The sequence below is a fragment of the Artemia sp. Qi Xiang Cuo genome, chromosome 6 (genome assembly GCF_049724085.1).
Source record: "Artemia sp. Qi Xiang Cuo chromosome 6, ASM4972408v1, whole genome shotgun sequence".
NCBI lineage: Eukaryota > Metazoa > Arthropoda > Branchiopoda > Anostraca > Artemiidae > Artemia > Artemia sp. Qi Xiang Cuo.
Genome location: NC_142799.1, coordinates 2860398 through 2879886, shown reverse-complemented (window position 1 = coordinate 2879886; position 19489 = coordinate 2860398). Strand labels below are relative to the sequence as shown.

General features: G+C 38.2%; 1 protein-coding gene across 1 annotated transcript in view; it reads right to left on the bottom strand.

Moving 5' to 3' along the window:
- Ptpmeg (protein tyrosine phosphatase Meg) overlaps positions 1–19489 on the bottom strand; it is a 299589-nt gene that overhangs the window by 186225 nt on the left and 93875 nt on the right. The window contains exons 9-10 of the mRNA XM_089090461.1: positions 16404–16654; positions 11560–11784 (exon numbers count right to left, since the gene is read on the bottom strand). Coding sequence (XP_088946587.1) covers positions 11560–11784; positions 16404–16654 — 476 coding nt within the window. The remainder of the gene's footprint in view (positions 1–11559; positions 11785–16403; positions 16655–19489) is intronic.

Genomic DNA, 19489 nt, shown 5'->3' with positions numbered 1-19489 from the left:
TATATATATATATATATATATATATATATATATATATATATATATATATATATATATATATATATATATATATATATATATATATATATATATATATATATATATATATATATATATATATATATATATATATATTTGCTGTTGATTTATGACATAACTGATTATTTTTATGTATAATCGAAATATTTGCGTTTGATAGTCTAAATCATTTACAACTAGCGTACTAAGCCATTCTTAAGCTTTTAGCAATAGCTTTTTCTCAAGCATAAAGTTGAAAGATACAACGATGAAACAATAAAAAAAAAACACACAATAAGAAATATATACATATAATATATACAGAAATATAAAAACCAAAGAACACCAAATTTTCTGGCATTTTATATACTTGCTATGCTTTTGCCAGACTTAATTTTACTACATTCTATGTACTCATTTATAGTTCCTTACACGCCTTACACTATAGTACCTTACGTAAAGTACCTATAGTACCTTGCACTTACAAAAAAATAAAAAAATGAAGTAACACAAGAAGTAAGTGTTTGAGAAGTAACACAAACATTAAAACATTTAGTTTTCGAAAGCCTCCAAATCCTTTTGTCGATAGCCCTAATCGAATAGCTCAAATGGTGAAAGACTAAGCCTTTCCAAAGACAGGGCTTGATAAACATGTTTTGTAGTAACAAACTTCCTTTAAATAAAACCACAGAATACTCACTGAGAGAGTTATGATGCACTACCGTTACATCTACATGACAAATTATATAAAATAACTTCGAAGAAATACACAATAAAGATGATGTTTTTTTTGCAGAAGTTTAATGACCGAGCAACACTATGTTCACATCTGCCGAAAACAAAAATCATGATTTATGGCAAATCATAACTAAATTATTAAGAATATAGCAATAATAAATTATTGAGCAAAAATTACTGCCGTTATGAATGATCCTCATTCTTCGTTAATTCCAATAAACCAATTTTGCTTGCACAAGTGAAGAGAATAATTCAAAATGTAAAACAAAGCTTGAACGACCTAGATCACCACTAATTTATTCCTAATCTAAAATCGCTGCAATCTTTGCAGGAAAAAACCAGGAAGAATCTCTATATTCTTGTCATCGGAACATTTAACAAGAGTGGTTGTTGAATATCAGCCAAACTAGTCGCAAGTAAGAGCAAATGATCTAGTTTTGCCTTTTGAGGGCTCCACCCGTTGTGACCTTTGCAGAAGGGGGCTCTAGATTCTTGCCACCAAGGTGTCTATCCGAACAAGTTATCAGATCTAAACCCAAATCATGGGCACCCATAGGCTGAATTTTAGTGGGGGGGGGGGGGGGAAGGGCTTACCTGGTCTAATCGGCACTTCCAATGCTATATAATAGAAATCTCAAAATAAAATATCATAGGCAGCGCGATAGCGCTGCCTAAATAAAGCGCGGTGTGGGCACAATATATTTTTTTTTTTTTTTAACAAAGGCCTTTCTTATAGAAAGAAATGTCATAGAAACTTCAAAAAGAGCTCATGGAGGGCAACCAGCCCCTCCCCCCCCTCCCCCACATCATTCATTTCCCCAAAAACATCCAATCGAAATTTTGAGATAGCCATTTTGTTCAGCGCAATTAAAGGGTCCAGAAATTATGAATTTGAGGATAAATGACAACCAAACTACCGTCGACAACGACCATTCGACGACCAACCGTCGAATGACAACCAAACTAAGTCAGAAGCAATCGTTAATGTCAATATTATACATTTCCAGTCTAGGATCAGCCCGATCTATTTCAAGAGGAAGAACAGCGGAGGAAGGTTTCAAATTCTTGGAGTAATCATAAAAGTCGAAAAAGAGGACCCCGACCAGACGTGGTGGGGATTAAAAACTACACTCATAGTTCTTATTTTTATGATTTGCACCTGATCAGATCTCCTTACGATTTGAGGGGGGCATTAATATGTCCTCCTATCAGTTTAATCACATGCCGGGCTGGCAAAATGAAAATTCAATAAAAAAAACTGCACGAAATAATACCACCTCCCCCCTCCCTATCTTTATAGGTATGCTTTTACCCACAGCGGTTCTCATTTAGATCTGTATATATTACGACTACAACTACCAACAACCCATCGCAGCACCAGGCCCCCTGACAACTACAAAGCTGCACACATTCCTCCTCAACCCTTCTCCCTTCAGATATTTTCTTATAACCTCTCCCCACCCAATTTGAGGATGTACTGCTTTTCGTTTGGCCTAGATGGATGGCATAAAGCATGATTTTTGGCAATATATCATCCTTCATCTACCAAGCAACCTGACGCCAACACAGCTGCATCCACTAAATTTCCATCCCAATGTATTCAAAGCTTCACCTTTTACTCCCTCCCATGGAGTTAAAATTTCCTTTTGATCTGTTCTTATGACCTCTTCCCAAAAAAAACTCAAGCATGTCCTGTTTCTTATTTGGCCCCCCGGCCAAAAACCTCAAATTTTGTCACTCCATTATTCTTCATCAGTAGGTTCCATAAAAGTGATAATTCTTATCTTAACTTTTATATTATGACTAATTTGCCAGAAGGTTTCTCCAGAAAGACCATACTCAAATACTTAATATCCACACGAACCTGGTGCTTCATCATACCTGATACAATCAAGGTCTACTGATGTGTCGGAAAAAAACTAACAAACAACCACGGAGATTTACTATTTATCCTTTTGAGATGGCTTGTAGAAAGCAAGATCCTAATATTTCGGCTTAAACAGAGGTAACAAAAACTTTGTTGGTTAGATCACACAAAAAATACTCGCAAGAAACACTGTGACTCAAACATTTTTGTTTTTTCCCTGGAGGAAAATCTTTTGCCTTTTATACTGGCTTAAGTTGTAGCCTACTAGCTGAAGCAGAAGAATAAATCAGGTTTTAAAAAGGAGGAGTTTATTAATCTCCATAAATTATATCTTCTTGATTGGCTTTAAAAAAAACATGCCACAATTGTAAGCCAAAGAAATTAAAGCACACCTTTCACTACGGAATAACAGAAAGGTAATCTCATTTTTTTGTCTTCACTAAAACTAGCAAGTATTTTGCTCAAAACAATTACTTCCAAATTTATCCTTATATTGACAGCTAAATTTTGAGAACAATGATGAAACTTTAAAGTCATTGTCATTGTCAATGATTATCATTATCCTCCATGACACTTTCTTAAGATCAGCAGGTTAGGTTAGGTGAGACCAGCAGGGGGGCGCTCGCCCCCCTGGCTGAATGATGCTGCCTTAGTTTTATATTTTTGCTCTGAGATTTCTATTATATAGCATTAAAAGTGCCAATTAGATCAGGTTTGTCCCCCCCCCCTGGAATTCAGCTTATGGGCGCCCATGGCTGAGGGCGTCAGATAATTTAACAACTTTTGAAACTTTTCGCTAAATGAACTTTTAAAGAAGGAATTAAAGAAGCCAAGCTTCTTCAATTCAATAAGTAGGTTTCTTGTTTTTGATTTAGCTTAAGATTCCAGAATCAAGATATATTGGATGAACCTCCTATCCTTTCCAAGATTATAAATCAATACCTAAATTTATTGAGTGTTCTATGATTATCATTATCATCGATGACACTTTCTCAAGATCAGCAGGATTAAAATTAAATTGATTCCAAAACATTGCAAATTAATTTCGACTGGATCCCCAATAACCAGAAGAAGGGAAAGGAAGTAGACAGGAATTGGCATGTCCTGAAATTGGTCGGAAGGACAGCATTACATTTCCTCTGGAGGACAGAAACATAATTTCTATTTTTTGGATTTTTGTTGTTTTTAGTTATTTTCTTTGTAAGATATTTCCTCACCGCTCCTTTTTGCTGAATGCAAGTCCTTATTCATCTTGTTATTTTCTAAAAAAAATATAAGGAAAGTCTTCCCTATATTTTAGGCCTTCTGTTGCTTTATGAATTAAAATCAAGTTGCCATCAAGCCATGGCTAATTGGAGAAAAAGCCAAGACAGATAGTCTGAGTGAGAAGCAAAGCTGGCATAAACTTTTTTCAGGATAGTATAAAAAATTATGTCATTTCACTTGTTGATAGATAGTCTATTATCCATCGATTCGTCCTAGGGCAGAACTAAGGTATATATTCTCTGGAGGACAGAAACAGAATTGCTATTTTATGGTTTGTTGTAATTTTTGATTGTTTTCTTTGTCAGATTTTTTCATCACTGCTCCTTTTTGCTCAATGTAATCCTTTATTCCTCTTGTTATTTTCTGAGAAAATATTGGGAAATTTTTCTTTGTAGTTGTACTAGTCTTAGTTATTTTTGGGAGAAAACAGACTGCTGTGTTGAAATTTTTACGGACAAAAAACGTTTTTAATTTTAGCAAATCAGTTCTGCTTATCTATTTTCACGGTTCAGCGTGATAACACTAACCAAAATGTGGTACAGTTCTAAAAACTTCATTGTTTCAAAACAAAAAAAGGAAAATCTTAGAGATCCAGGTTTTCACGCATGAACAAACCTGAGATGGATCTAGAGGACGAAAAAAAATTTATATTGTTAGGTTTTAAATTTAATAAAGTGGCTAAAACTTTCAGGTAGATGAAAGATGAAAAGATTTTAGACACCCCTGAATTAAAAATTTAAATGTAGATAAGTTTGTTTGGCGACGCAGAGAGTGAAAGCAGAGTATATCTCTTCTACAACAACAGTGCTTTCATTTCTCTTTTTTGCAATAATTAATTAAAAACACTTTTTCCACAAAATAAGTTTTTAAAAGAAAAGTAAAGAACTCCATTAAACAAAAGTAAGCAAAAATTAAATCAAATAATCTACCAGGCGTGAAACTACAACAAATCAGCATCGATAAATAAATGAAACCCAAAACGAGCAGAAATTACAATAAATAACCGAGTCAAACTCAAAACGAGCAGAAATTAACATAAGTTGGGCGCAAATACCCTATGCCTTCCCAAGGCCAGAACATAATTTGCAATTTACTGAACAAAATATGAATGTTTTTACTTTTGTAACTTAAATAAATTAAATAATATTTATATTTTGATTACTAAATATCAGTTTATGTATATCAAACTGACAATGCACATTCATTTGTATTTTTTCAGTAATTTTCATTGTATTTTTTTTTTCATTTGTATTTTTTTTTCAATCAAATGAGCCCTTTTCGAAGTTCCTAAGACAACTCCTTCCATACGAAGAGCCCTGGTCTAAACAACAACAAAAAAATTATACCCACATCGATCTTTACTATAAAAATGTCAAGCCTTCCAATCACTTTAGACTATTAAAAGGGGACTAGGGCTTTCGATTTCCAATCAAATAAGCCCTTTTTCAGTTTCTACGACAACGCTTTCTATAAACACCTTATATGCCCCCAGGGCATAAATTACAACCCTTACCCTAAGGGCTGTGACGGTGGTTGTCATCCTCTAAGACCTAATTTCCAGAACTTCCAACTACGTTAAACAAAATGGCAATCTCAAAATTTTGATTGGATGTATCTGGGATAATGGTGGGCGTGAGAGGGGCGTTAGTCGCTCTCCAATCACTTTAAACTATTAAAAAAGACACTAGCCCTTTTAATTTTCAATCAAATGAGCCCTTTTGAAGTTTCTACGACAACGCTTTCAATAAAAACCTTATATGCGCCCGTGGCATAACTTACAACCCTTTCCCTGAGGGCTGGGGGGGGGGGGTGTCATCCTCAAAGACCTAATTTCCAGAACTTTCTGCAACGTTGAACAAAATGGCTATCTAAACATTTTGATCGGATGTGTTTGGGGGAACGGTGGGCGTGAGAGGGGGGGTTAGTTACCCTCAAATCACTTTCGACTATTAAAGTGGGCACTAGCCCTCTCAATTTCCCAATTAAATGAACCCCTTTTGAAGTTTTTGCGACAACTCTTAACCATCATAACCTTATATGCCCCTATGGCATAACTTACAACCTTTGCCCTAGGGGTTCTCTGAGATTCATTATCCTTAAATACATAATTTCCAGAACTTTCAACTACCCAGAAATTCCCAGACCTTCCCAGACCTTTGAACAAAATGGCTATCTCTAGACTTTGATTGAATGTGTTTGGGGAAATTTCAATTTCAATTTCCAATCAAATGAGCCCTTTTTTGAAATTTTTACAACAACTTTCTAAATAAACCTTATATTCCCCCAGGGCATAACTTGCAGCTCTTGCACTGAGGGCTCTGATGGCGTTATCACCCTAAAAGACCTAATTTCCAGAACTTTCGACTACGTTGAACAAAATGGATATCTCAAAATTTTGATTGGATGTGTCTGGGGAAATGGTGGGCGTGAGAGGGGGGTTAGTTGCCTTTAATCACTTTCGACAATTAAAAGGGCACTAGCCCTTTTAATTTCCGATTGAATAAGCCCTTTTCGAAGTTTCTACAACATCGCTTTCTGTAAAAACCTAATATGCCCCCAGGGCATAACTTACGACCTTTGCCCTGAGGGTTTTGGGGGTGGAGGGGTTGTCATCCTTAAAGACCTAATTTCCAAAACTTTCAACTACATTTTTTTTTTTTTTTTATTCCAATATTCACGGCGCCAGGTACTTCAAAGTATCTGATATGCCGCTATTCATTTACCTCTTTCAATGGCCTCGAGGTTTTTAATATCTATTGAAACTTCTTTTTAAGGTGTCAACAGAGGGATTTGCAGGGATAATATCGTCAGGAAGATCGTTCCAGATAGAAGTGCAACGCCGGATGAAGCTGTTCCTCAAGTACTCGGTTTTCGGCGTATCCTCATCCTCCTTTAGATAATTGGACCGAGCTGTGTGTCTTTGTGTCTGCCTTGTCGGCTGGACAAAGGGGGGCACAATTCGAGAGAGCTCGTCTGAGGGAGGCGAATTCATGTACTTGTAGAAAACAGCCATCGACGCTACGTCAAACCTTTCATTTAGAGGCTGGACCGAATCTTGTGTAGAGGCGCAGCCCGCCCTATTTGCCCTATTCTGGATCTTCTGAAGTGGTGCCAACAGCGTTTTTGGAGCACCAGCAAATAGTGGGCATCCATATTCAGCTATGGTCTGATGCAAGACTTGTAGAGTGGGATGATCGAGCTTGATGGAAGAAGGTTTTTGCAGCGAAGAGTAACTTCCAGCTTTCTTGCGCAGGAGGTTCTCACCCGATCAAGGTGGTTGTTCCAAGAGAGATCGGTGGAGAAATGAATCCCCAGTAGACGAAGCTCGTCGACTCTCTTTATAGCTTCATTTTTGAAGATGAAACTGGGGTGTTCACGTGGCAGCTTTGATCGGGTAATTAGAAGCTCCTTTGTTTTTGATGCATTGAAGTTGATCATCCATGCATCAGACCACTTTTCAATTTTCAAAAGATCCATTTGCGGGGAAAGGGAGGTTTGTGTTGGGTCTTCGTGTTTAGAGACGGCTGAGTGTGTTATGGTATCGTCGGAAAAGTTTTTCAGAAGGCTTGTGAGGTTGTCTCCCCTGTCTTGTATGGAGATAAGGAAAAGCGTAGGTCCCAAAAAATTGCCCTGGGGTACCCCTGCTTTCACTGGATATTCGCGGGAAATAAACCCGTCAAGAATAACCCGCAGTGAACGATCGGAAAGAAAGCTCTCAATCACTTTTAACAGACATCCACGAACACCATACACATAGAGTTTCTTTAGCTGGCCACGGTGCCATACTCCTTCAAAAGCTTTCGGAATATCAAAGGATAGTAGCCTGATGTCGTATCCCATTGCCAGTAGTTCTATCCACTCCTTATACTGGACCACTAGGCAGTCTAATTTTGAGCGTTTCCGGCGGAATCCATATTGGCGATCACCTAGAAGGTCATTTGATTCTAGATACTGAAGTATTGTTTTATTGGAGACGTTCTCGTAGACTTTACCAACACAGGAGAGAAGGCTAATGTAGGAGCCCACACTCGTTGAATCGCCTTCTGGCTTTACAGTAGGTATAACATGGGCGGACTTCCATGTTCGTTGGAAGGTTCTGGAGCAAAAGTACAGCCGGAAAAGCAATGACAAGGGTCCAGCTAGTTCGGCACTGCAGGATTTGAGGACAACATTTGGTATGTTATCAGGACCCGTGGCTTTGGTTACATACAGATGTTGCCAAATGTGAATGATCTTGGGAGCAGAAAAAATCACACATTCCAGGACAGTGTCGGTTCGGTCGGAGAATTTTGGTACTTCTCTACCGTTATCGCTTAGATTCGAGAATTCGGCAAAAGCCTTAGCAGGAGCTTCAGCCTTTGCATGTAGATCTTGTACCACTGTTCCGTTACTCTGGAGAGAAGGAATTGCGGTCCCCTTGGACGACGGTAAAGCCTCCTTGACAATTTTCCACCAACTCTTTGCCGAAGTAAATTGAGGCTTGGTGGCGAATTTCTCTTTATACTGAAGCCGGGACTACCGAATCCCTCAAACTGAATCTCTGCGTGCATTTATGAATGCAATTCTTTCCTCTCTGCTCTTTAAAAGTAGCCAACAGTTGTATGCCTTTTGCTTTGCTCGGATTGTCTTCTTACACTAGTCGTTGAACCGAGGTTTGTCCTTGCTGGACACCTGGATCCGCTTTGAAGGGACATGCTTTTCGACACGGTCAACTTTGGCCTGGTGTTATTGATCTTCAGCTTTTTATAGGCCTTCAAGGAGAAAGGATCCCTACAGATGAGGAAAAAGGGCGATTCTCAAACCGTCTCAGCCACCTCTGTTGCATAGCCAGAGTGTTCTTTCATGCTTTACTGGAGGCAGAATACGTAGGTTTCCACGTGCAACGACGGCAACGTGGTAATGGTGAAAGCATGAGCGTCTACCTTAAAGGAGTCAGGGTGATCTGTAAGGAATAGGTCAAGACGAGATGATCCGTTTGGGCCGTGATACGTGTCGAAATCGACAAGTTGTTCCAGCCCGTAAGAGAGAGATAGATCATACAAACCCGACCCTTCCCTATCAGTATTTTTGCTGCGAAGTCACACGCTATGATGGACGTTGAAGTATCCATGAAGGATAATGGCAGACTTAGCGTACTTGCCCCGAATATATTCAAGGGAGGTTTCAAGGTAGTTGGTAATCTGGTAAGTTGGAGGGTTATACACGGTACCGACAATCACGGATTTATTTGGGAGGGTCACCCTGACCCACAGAGCTTCTTCGCCTGCTGAATCTGGTATGTTCATCCATGAATAAGGTATATGGCTCTGTATATAAACAGCGACACCTCCTCCGTATTTAGCGCCGTCAGTCCCGCCTGAGGAGTGTGTATCCCTGTATGGCAACCTCACTGCTCGGAATTTCTTGGTTTAGATTGGTCTCAGTGATGCACATGATAGATGGCTTGACCGAGTTCACTAAATGTAGGAACTGGTCAAACTCAGATCTGAGACCTCGTACATTGCAGTGGGCTACCGTAAACAGGTCTGTTTGGATGGTCGGTGGACGTGCTACAGGTCGTCGTCGAAATGGCTGTTTGGTCCGAGGCTTTTTGTTGTTAATCATAACAAGGTAAAAGAAACTTTGCTGGGTGGTTAGCCCAACAAAGCCCATAAATCCATTGCCATGCATCATTAGACGGGGAACGGTGCCACCTGCCACGCACCTCATTACCGCAGCTTCAACATAGAGGTGGTACCCCATAATGTTTTAGGATTCGGCACAAGTGCCTCCCACCATGCGTTGAATAAAATGGCTATCTAAAAATTTTGATTGGATGTGTTTGGGAAAAAAGGTAAGCGCGAGAGGGGGGTTAGTTGCCCTCTAATCACTTTCGAGACTATTAAAAAGGGCACTAGCCCTTTGAATTTCCAATCGAATGAGCCTCTTTTTCAAGTTTCTACGACAAAGATTTCAATAAAAACGTATGGGCTCCCAGGGCATAACCTATAAACCTTGCCCTGAAGACTGTAGGGGGAGTGTCCTGCTCAAAGGTATAATTTCCTGAACTTTAAACTGCATGGAACAAAAAGGCTATCTCAAAATTTTGATTGGATGAGTTTGGGGAAATGGTGGGCGTGGAAGGGATATTAGTTGCCTTCCAATCACTTTTGACTATTAAAAAGGGTACTAGCCATTTCAATTTCCGATCGAATGAGCCCTTTTTAAAGTTCCTACGAGAACGCGTTCTATAAAAACCTTATTTGCCCCCAGGGCATAACTTACAATCCTTACCCTGAGGGCTTTGGGGGGGGGTGGTTATTCTCAAAGACCTAATTTCCAGAATTTTCAACTACGTTGAACAAAATGACTATCTTAAAATTTTGATTGGATGTGTTTGGGGAAAATGTGGGCGTGAGAGGGGGGTTAGTGGCCCTCCAATCACTTTCGACTATCCAAAAGGCCACTAGCCCTTTGAAGTTCCAATCGAATGAGCCTTTTCTGAAGTTTCTACGACAACAGTTTCTATAAAAAACCTTATATGCCCCCAGTCCATAACTTACAACCTTTGCCCTGATGACTGTGGGGGAGTTCCTCCTCAAAAATATATTTTCTATCTGGAAATAAACTACGCTGAACAAAATGGCTATCTCAAAATTTTGATTGGATGTGTTTCGGGAAATGGTGGGCGTGGAAGGGGTGTTAATTGCCTTCCATTCACTTTCGGCTATTAAAAAGGGCACAAGCCACTCCAATTTCCAATTGAATGAGACCTTTTCGAAGTTTCTACGACAACTTTTTCGATACGAAGTGCCCATGTCTAAAGGAAAAAAGAATAAATAATACATTGTGCCGACATCGTTTTTATATGCCCTCATGGCATAACTTAAAACCCTTGCCCTGAGGGTTGTGGGGGAGTGACCTCCTCAAAAACATAATTTCTATCTGGAAATTATCTACGCTGAACAAAATGGCTATCTCAAAATTTTGATTGGATGTGTTTCGGGAAATGGTGGGCGTGAAAGGGGTGTTAGTTGCCTTCCAATCACTTTCGACTATTAAAAAGGGCACAAGTAACCCCAATTTCCAATTGAATGAGCCCTTTTCGAAGTTTCTACGACCACTTCTTCGATACGAAGTGCCTGCTCTAAAGGAAAAAAATAAATAAATAATACATTGTGCAAACATCGTTCTTTTATGCCCCTAGGGCATAACTTAAAACCCTTACCCTGAGGGTTGTGGGGGAGTGACCTCCTCAATAACATATTTTCTATCTGGAAATCAACTAGGCAGAACAAAATGGCTATCTCAAAACTTTGATTGGATGTGTTTGGGGGAATGATGGACGTGGGGGGTGGGCTGGTTGCCTTCCAATCACTTTCGACTATTAAAAAGGGCACTAGCCACTCCAATTTCCAATAGAATGAGCCCTTATCGAAGTTTCTACGACAACTCCTTCTACACGAAGTGCCCTGGTCTAAGATCACGAAAAAAAAATAATACATTGTGCCAACATCGTTCTTTACTTAGGCAGCGCTATTGCGCTATTGCGACCGAGGAAAAAATTTTAAGATTCCTGTTTTGAGACCAAGAATAATAGGGCGACAAACATTAAGCAAAAGACATAGGGTATACATGCATAGGTCAAGGTAGTTTGTCTCTGTCAACCCTAAATTAGTAAAAGGACTTACTCGTCTGAAGGTGACCTCTCCGCCCAGGCTTGTTTTGGTTCTCGCGTGTCACTTGACTGTACTCGGCTACCATTCCCAAATGCTTCGTGCGATATGAACGAACTCCCTTCAGATGCTTTAAATGAGGTTTTCAATGATGGACTAAAAAATATTGGGAACTTTTTTCTTAGTTCTAAGCTTCCTTGAGAGCCACCGGGCACAGAATGTCTTGTTTGTGCCCCGTTCCTAGAAGACAGGAAAGCTATCTGAATGATTAAATTTTATTGCCCATCTTTAACAGTATAGAGACTTTAAAGAATGCAGTAAAACAAAATGAAAGAATACAGCAAATACAACTAAAGAACCAACAACTCAAATTAATACATCACTAGCTAAAAAGATCAAGAAAGAACAACAAATTCATAGCAAAAAGCTAGGGCGAGACTATGTGGATAAAAACGACAACTTTTACGAACTGCTGACTTTTGCTTCGTAAATGCTATGTGCGGTGTCTAAAGACTTTAGGAACTTCTCCCTCCTGATCGAGATCACAATTAATGGATAGTCGAATCCATTTGATGATATCTGTCAGTTTCTTCGCCAGAGAGGGAGGCTTAGTAGGTATTTTGCAAACTTATAAATCACAACACAATTTGTTTTTTCTCATCAAAAGTAAACACGGGCCAGAAAGGTAACACGACTAAGACATGGGGCTTGGCAAATGAGTTGTAAATTCGCGCCAGAATACGGGGTTATATGGTCGCTTGCAAGACAGAATCGTCCGATACGCCTTATGAATTTTCAGTTTAAAATTATTTATAAGACAAGACCGGGTAGATCTCAACCAAATCTAAAAATGTTGGATGCATAAATACGTATATTTACTACTACTACTCATACTAACAACTCACCACAGCACCAAACACCCTGAGGCCGACGGCACAGGTACGCATTCTTCTCCCATCTGAATCTATCCAAAACCATCCTATATAAACCCTCCCAGGTAGTTCACATTTCCATTAAATCATTCCTTACGACATCCTCCCACCCCGGCCGAGGACAACCTACTTTTCGTTTGGCCCTAGACGGTTGGCCGAAAAGGACAATATTTAGTAATTTCATCTTTGATCCGCCGAACGTACCCAGCGATCTCAACCTTTCTCTCATTCTGGCTCTTTAAACCGGGATTGAACCACACCTTTCGTACAACCTACTGTTTGAAATACGTTCAGTCAGTCAGGTACCCACAACAATCAGTAGGTGATATAACTGGAAAACATCTAGTAAATCTTCCTCCATTTTTCGGAGCGCCCATGCTTCAGAACCATACTTGGCCACTGTCATTACTGTAGCTTCCAATATTTTAATCTTGGTTTGTAGACCGATCTTCCCATTCTTTCAAATTTTTTGCAACTGTGAAAAACACCCTGGGCCTTAGCTATTATACTTTTAACATCTTCACTGTACCCGCCGTCCTTACTAATAATACTACCTAGGTAAGTGAAGCTATCCACTTGATCGATGTTTTCGTTACCCAAGGTCACCTTTTCATCTTAACTTGTTCCTAGCCTTAGCGACATAGTCTTCTTAACATTAACTTTCAAACCGATTCTTGCACCCTGATCTCGCAAAACCTCGAAAAAGCTCATTCATTTTGCTAACACTTTCATCTAGAATGCTTAAATCATCAACATAATCTAAGTCCAGGAAAGTTTTATTTCCCCTTTTTGTTCCGTGTTCTCCCATTGTCTTTGCTGTTCTCCTTAAGACAAAGTCCATAAAAATAATCCAAGTAAATGGTGATACAACACGACTCTCTTAACTCCTGATTAAATACAACTCCTGATTAAACAAGCAACTAACCTCATTTGTCACCTTAACCGCAGCAATGTTATTCTCGTGCATAGCACTAATCACTTTAATGTATTTGTCCGGTATACCATACAAGTATAAGACCTTCGCTAAAGCTCTTCTATCAGCCGAATCAAACGCTTGCTCATATTCTATCAAACTGAGGACTAAAGGTGTTTGGTGACTCAGAGACTTCTCAATTATTTATCTATGAGTGAGAATTTGGTCAACACATCCTATACTTTTCCTAAAATTGCACTATTATTCTCTTAAAACTTTGTCTGCACCATTTCTAAGTCAAAAAAGTATCATCATACTAAGTAATTTGCTACCTACAACAACCAGGCTAATGCCTCTATAGTTACCACATTCACTCTTACCACCTTTCTTATATAGGGGTTCAATTGGGACTATCCTAAATTGGCTAGGTACTTGACCTTATTCAAGAAAACCTAATGATAATCCCCAGAATGTTATTTCTAACCCGATAGCCACCATATTTAAGAAACTCATTTCCCACACTATCAACACCTGTGGCCTTATTATTTTTAATCCTTTTAGTGCTGTTGCTAATTCTTACCCCCCAAAATATATCTTCCTTTACATCCAAGGTGTCGCAAACTTTTTCATTCTCCTCTATATCTTTTTGCAGCTCTATCCAGGTTTAACACATTCTCAAAATGTTCCACCCATCTCTCTTTAAATATTTCCTTATCATTAATTGTTGCCTCGTTCCTATCTTTAACTGGGACAAGTCCAGATTGACTACTCTATCTAAATAAACCAAATTTAACAAACTTACCAAAAAAATATAGGGCTAGAAACAAACTCTTCATTAAGCTATTGTCATCAAAGATTTTAAAAGCTTAGGCTGAAGGGAGGGCTTTAAGCTAAGGAAGATTATGCTCTAATGAGGGAGGTGGGAACTGACTTCCTTGTGGAAATCCTAAGCCTCTTGTTGCAGAGGAAGACCGAAGACAGTCTGGGCCGAACGTATAACAATTATCTGCGGAAAGTGCATGCCATAGTTCAACCGAAATGGGAGGAAGGACAGACAGCTACAATATATTTTTTTTAACATGAAGCTGAAGTTCGAAGTTTCTTTTTTTAAGACGAGTCTTCAGATAATGCTCATTTCACTAAATGTACGAAGTCTTGGCATATAACGCGAGGCGGCAACAATAAAAAGCCGCTAAGGAATTAGGATAGGAAGAGGCAGTATGCTCAATTATATATTAACCACTTCAAAATTGTCAGTAGTAGGATAAGGATAATATGTTAGTGCGCTATTTTGAAAATCTTTCCCTTGTATAAATAATGGTTTGGATATCAGTTGATCTAATTTCTCTTGGCCAAGTTTGAAAAGACACCATTTGCCACGAATTTCCATCTATCATTGTGGCTTAATTTCGTAAGTTGTTCGCTTATACAACCCTTTAAGTTTCATTACCTACGAGTAGGTATTACCTTTGATTAGGCTATGTAAACTCATTTAAATTATTAATAGTAACTGTAGGATCGTAGGTTTAAGTGATTCACTAAAACCATTCACAAGCAATTTCCACTGTATTAAATTTACACCAAAACACAAAAATTATAATAGCGAATCGCGATTCAAGAAAAGTTTCATTAATTTTACTTCATTATGCTGCAGTGAAAACACGACTTAGAACATTTATTATATATTACTTAATTGATTTTCTAATGACCTCGAAAAGTATTCAATTTGGGAAAGGATTTTCCAGCATAGTGTGGCTGTGACAAGCCAATCCAGGGTGCCTGTACAAGTGTACTACCGTATACGACAGCCAACAAAGCAGCTTAGCTCGATTATGTATAAAATCAGGCCAACAAGAAAGACTGTATGAAAAACAAAATAGTTAAAAAAAATAAAGGGAAAAAGGTGAAATAATTATACAGAATTTTATCTGAAAACTCTGGTTTCTTTTTTTACCCCTGAACAGTTTCATATTTTGTTTGGACAATTAAACGAAAACGAAATCCAAGCATAAACCAAAGTGAGCTACCAAACCTAAGTAGCTTTTCGGAAATAAATGGATTTTAACAAATTCTTCCAGCAAATTTTAATAATTATCTGCATATACTTGCAAAAGACCAAAATGAACTATGGATTTTTCCTTGTCTTCCTGATGAACGCGTTTAAAACGAAGGCACGGAATGCGAAGGATCGCTCTGTTTCATTTACAAAGGAGGGGCAATAACAAGAATAGAAACTCTACACCTTCTTGGGGTTGATTTCTCGTCGTATCTCGCGTGAGATCAACACCTCAGCAAAGTGAAGTCCTCCAGCTACCGGAAGTTAGGAGTCACTCTAAGATGGAAAAGCCTCCTCCCTGACGAGTCCATTCACTATTCATGTCATATATCAGACCAGTCATGGAATATGCATGTTTTCTCTCAGATATTCTCCAATTAGCCACATCGTTCCTCCTCAACGTGTCCAAAACCGAGCAGTTGGCGCATCAGCATCTATCAACCCTGATGGCAAACACTTGCAGTCAATCCAGGATCGTTTTGACGCAACGTCAATGTCGATGTTCTACAAATATAGGCCATCTGAAGAGATATCGAACCTGGTTTCAAACAGAATTAAGCATTTGCGTTCAACTTGTCAGAGTACGGCTCAGCAGGACTACCTTGTGAAGGGTACAACCCACCAGGAATACTTAAGAAGCGTTTTATCCAGCAATCAGTCGCCACATCGAATGGCCTCCCAGTAGAGGTAGTCCCGAAAAATCCTACTCTTGAACCGTTCAAGAGAAGGTTATAATAAATATCTCAAAAGTAAAAAGCAAGATAGTTACCAGGACTATCATCACATGTGACGAAGCAGTGAAGCCTGTAATAAAAAAAGAAGACATGTTTATGGGTTAGCTGCACCAACTCACTTAGGAAGCCGCTGCTTATTTTTGAATTTTATTGATATTATATAAAAATGTATTTTTAAACAAGTTAAATAAACCTGTCATTTTTCAAGCAGGTCAGGACCCTACCTAAAATCTCTTTGTTCGCTCCTTTTTAAACCTCTCTGAATAGTTTCATATTCGGTCCCACCGGTAAAACGAAATCTAGATCCGAGCCCAAAACCAAGTGAGCTACCAAATCCGAGGAACTTTTTAGGAATATTCAAAACAGGAGTCGACAGTCGAAAAAAGGCATGATGCTCAACGCAGGACCTCCAGAGATTCTTCGCAGATCTATAAGTTACTAAGTTAAAGGCAAGAAGGGTGTCATATTCCTCACTCTGAAAAAAAGAAATCAATAAAATAGAGAATATGGCATTGGAACCAATAATAGTCGATACTTCGAATAATTTCAATTAGAGTCATTTGCAATCATCAACAATTAGATAGATGAACCCCTCCAAAAAATTAACATAAATAAACTAAACTAGTATGAACTTTATATGTGAAGAAAAAGGAAAAGTAAATAAAGATGATGAATCAAGCACGTATCTAGAGGATATTCACATATACAACTGAGATAAAGCTTAAATCCTATAAATAACAAACTCAAAGTTCCTTAGATTTCTTTCATTTTCTCAATTCTTTTCTCCTTTTTTACTTGATCTCCTTTCTATTCCTCCAGTTTTTTTTTTACATATACAAGTTACTAAATTAAGACAAAATGGGTGCGACATTCCTAACTTTGTCAAAGAGAAAACAATAAAATTCCTACAGTATGTAGAAAATTATATTTTGCCAAACTAGCTCAACTAAAATTATTCAGCTAGAAAAAGGATTCATAACAAATATATACTGTCAAGAAGAATTCAGAATTCAGAAAAGTCCAGGGTCCTTCTCTAATAATGTCTGAGGATCCACTCACCAATCTCCCGGGGAAATTGCCCAATTAGATACCCAAGGTCTCCGACTGAAATATGACAACGATACATCTTCTAGATTGCTAACACATTCCCCATCTTCCTTTTCATGAAAAGATGAAAGGTATTTTTTACTTTTGGAAATTTAAACAAGGTTAAAGTCCCTTTGACTCTCCAGCTAGTTTTTAATTCTGACCCAACAGATTCGAATAGACGACATATACACATATTGCCCTTGACAAAACCAAGTTTTTTTTTACATAGACATAGCTTGAAGCTATTTGTGAGCCAAATGGCCAAACTTTTCTCGTTTCAAGTCACCTACTTAATAGGTGCTTCTGCTCTTTTTATTTTCTTTTTTAGCAAATTTTTTCTTCGTGTTCACCTTCTTTTAGCATAATTTCTCCTTGTCTGCAACTCTCTGAATCATTTACGTTCTACATAAAACAAGGAAGAAAAGAAAGATCAAAGAAAATGAATAACCGGGATAATGTTAAATAATTAAGTCAGTTCTCTGATTCGGTGGGGTTACTTAAAAAGGTTAGTCTTTTTTATGACCTTTTTTGAGTGCTGAGGATGGCTTAACAGAAGTCTTGCTGAAATATCTGCTTAATCTTTTTGTTTCTTTCTCACTGGCTGAAAAACTGCTTTTCTTGGTCTCTTTATTTTTTATTATTTTTTGTCGAACGTCATGTAAAGCCAGTATGGTCTCTGGACATATTAAAGTATTTAAATTTTTTAATAGAATTTTTTTATAAGCAATTTTTTCTAATACAGCGGCGGGATACCGAACTACGTCTTGGACAGAGTTTAAAACTATTTAAATCTTGAATTCTGATTGGTAGTTCAACCATGTCAAACTTGTCGATTTGATACGAAACTTGAGTCCAGCGTCTGAACGCCACCCAACACAATAGGTTCCCCTCAAATACAGCTCCTTGTCATCAAAAATAACGCAAATCAATGTGGCAACGAATCGCTCAACTAATTTTTTTTCAGATGTACTTAGCCCCTAAGTTAGCTAATTACGTTATTTAATTTATCACCTTCAACTTCCTTATCAAGTAATTCATGATTACAACTCAAGCTCCATATACAAATACATGTACAAGAACTCCTAATGGCTAACAGGTTCCAAATTTGGAACATAATAGTCATTTGCGTTACCAACGAGCGGTTTATTTGATTATTTTTAGCATTGGCCTTTGCATATCCTTTGACACATTATTGTGTATTTTAAAACTAGCTTTCAACTTATAGTTAAGAAGCTAATATTTTAAGCTACTATTAGCCAAATATAAGATTCAGAGACAACTCCTGCCCTCAGACTGCTTGACTCCTCGCAGATAAGGTTCAATGCATAGATAAGAGCCGATAATATGGAGGGGTAATGGGATTTTTGTAGGAGGAGTGGAATGAAGATTATCTGACCCTTCAAAAACCAACAATGTTTTGGTACCGTCTCTCCTATCCCTTGTCTTAATTTCATTCCAAAATATTAGGTAGTTACATGTTCTACTCTTGCCCGGGGAAAATTGGAAGGGGACAGAGAACCAGTGACTTTATTCCGGACGACGGGTGTTTCGCAAAATTTCGGATGCTGTTTCTGGAATCTTTCGGACAGATTTCAGGGGGGAGATAAATTGAGGCAATAAATACTGATAATGAATCGGGAGGTTAGGATTTATACCCCTGAGATTGGCCTGAGGGACGGCTCCGGAAGAACTGAAAATTAGGGTATAAAAACTATTTGCTTTTTCACCCCCTCCCCCTCTTCTCCCGAACAAAAAGAAAAAGGACAAAACGATTTTTGGAGAGAAATTTCTTAAATTTTACTGTTTTAAACTTCAGAATTTTAAGCAAGTTTTTGTTAAGCTTTTTTAACAGACACTGTTTTAGCAGAAGTATACTTGGCAGGAACTTAGAAACAAGGGACATCAATCATTTCTTCTGTGGGTGAAAATACTGTTCAATAGAAATATACCCTACACAACAGACTTTGTTAGGTTTTACCTATCATTAACAATTGACTAAAAAGGATTTCGTTTATTAATAAGAGATATTACCAAATGAGTCTCTGGCACATATACTTCTAGCAATGCACGAATGCATCTTTGAAAATTTGCTTCTTTTCATTGTAATTCTTCAATAGCTCAACCAGATGCACCCCAAAAACACAGAGTGGCGTCAATCCACGAAAAACTGGTGGGGGGAAGAGTCTTGGGGGCCAAAGCCAAATCATTTAAAGTTGTATTA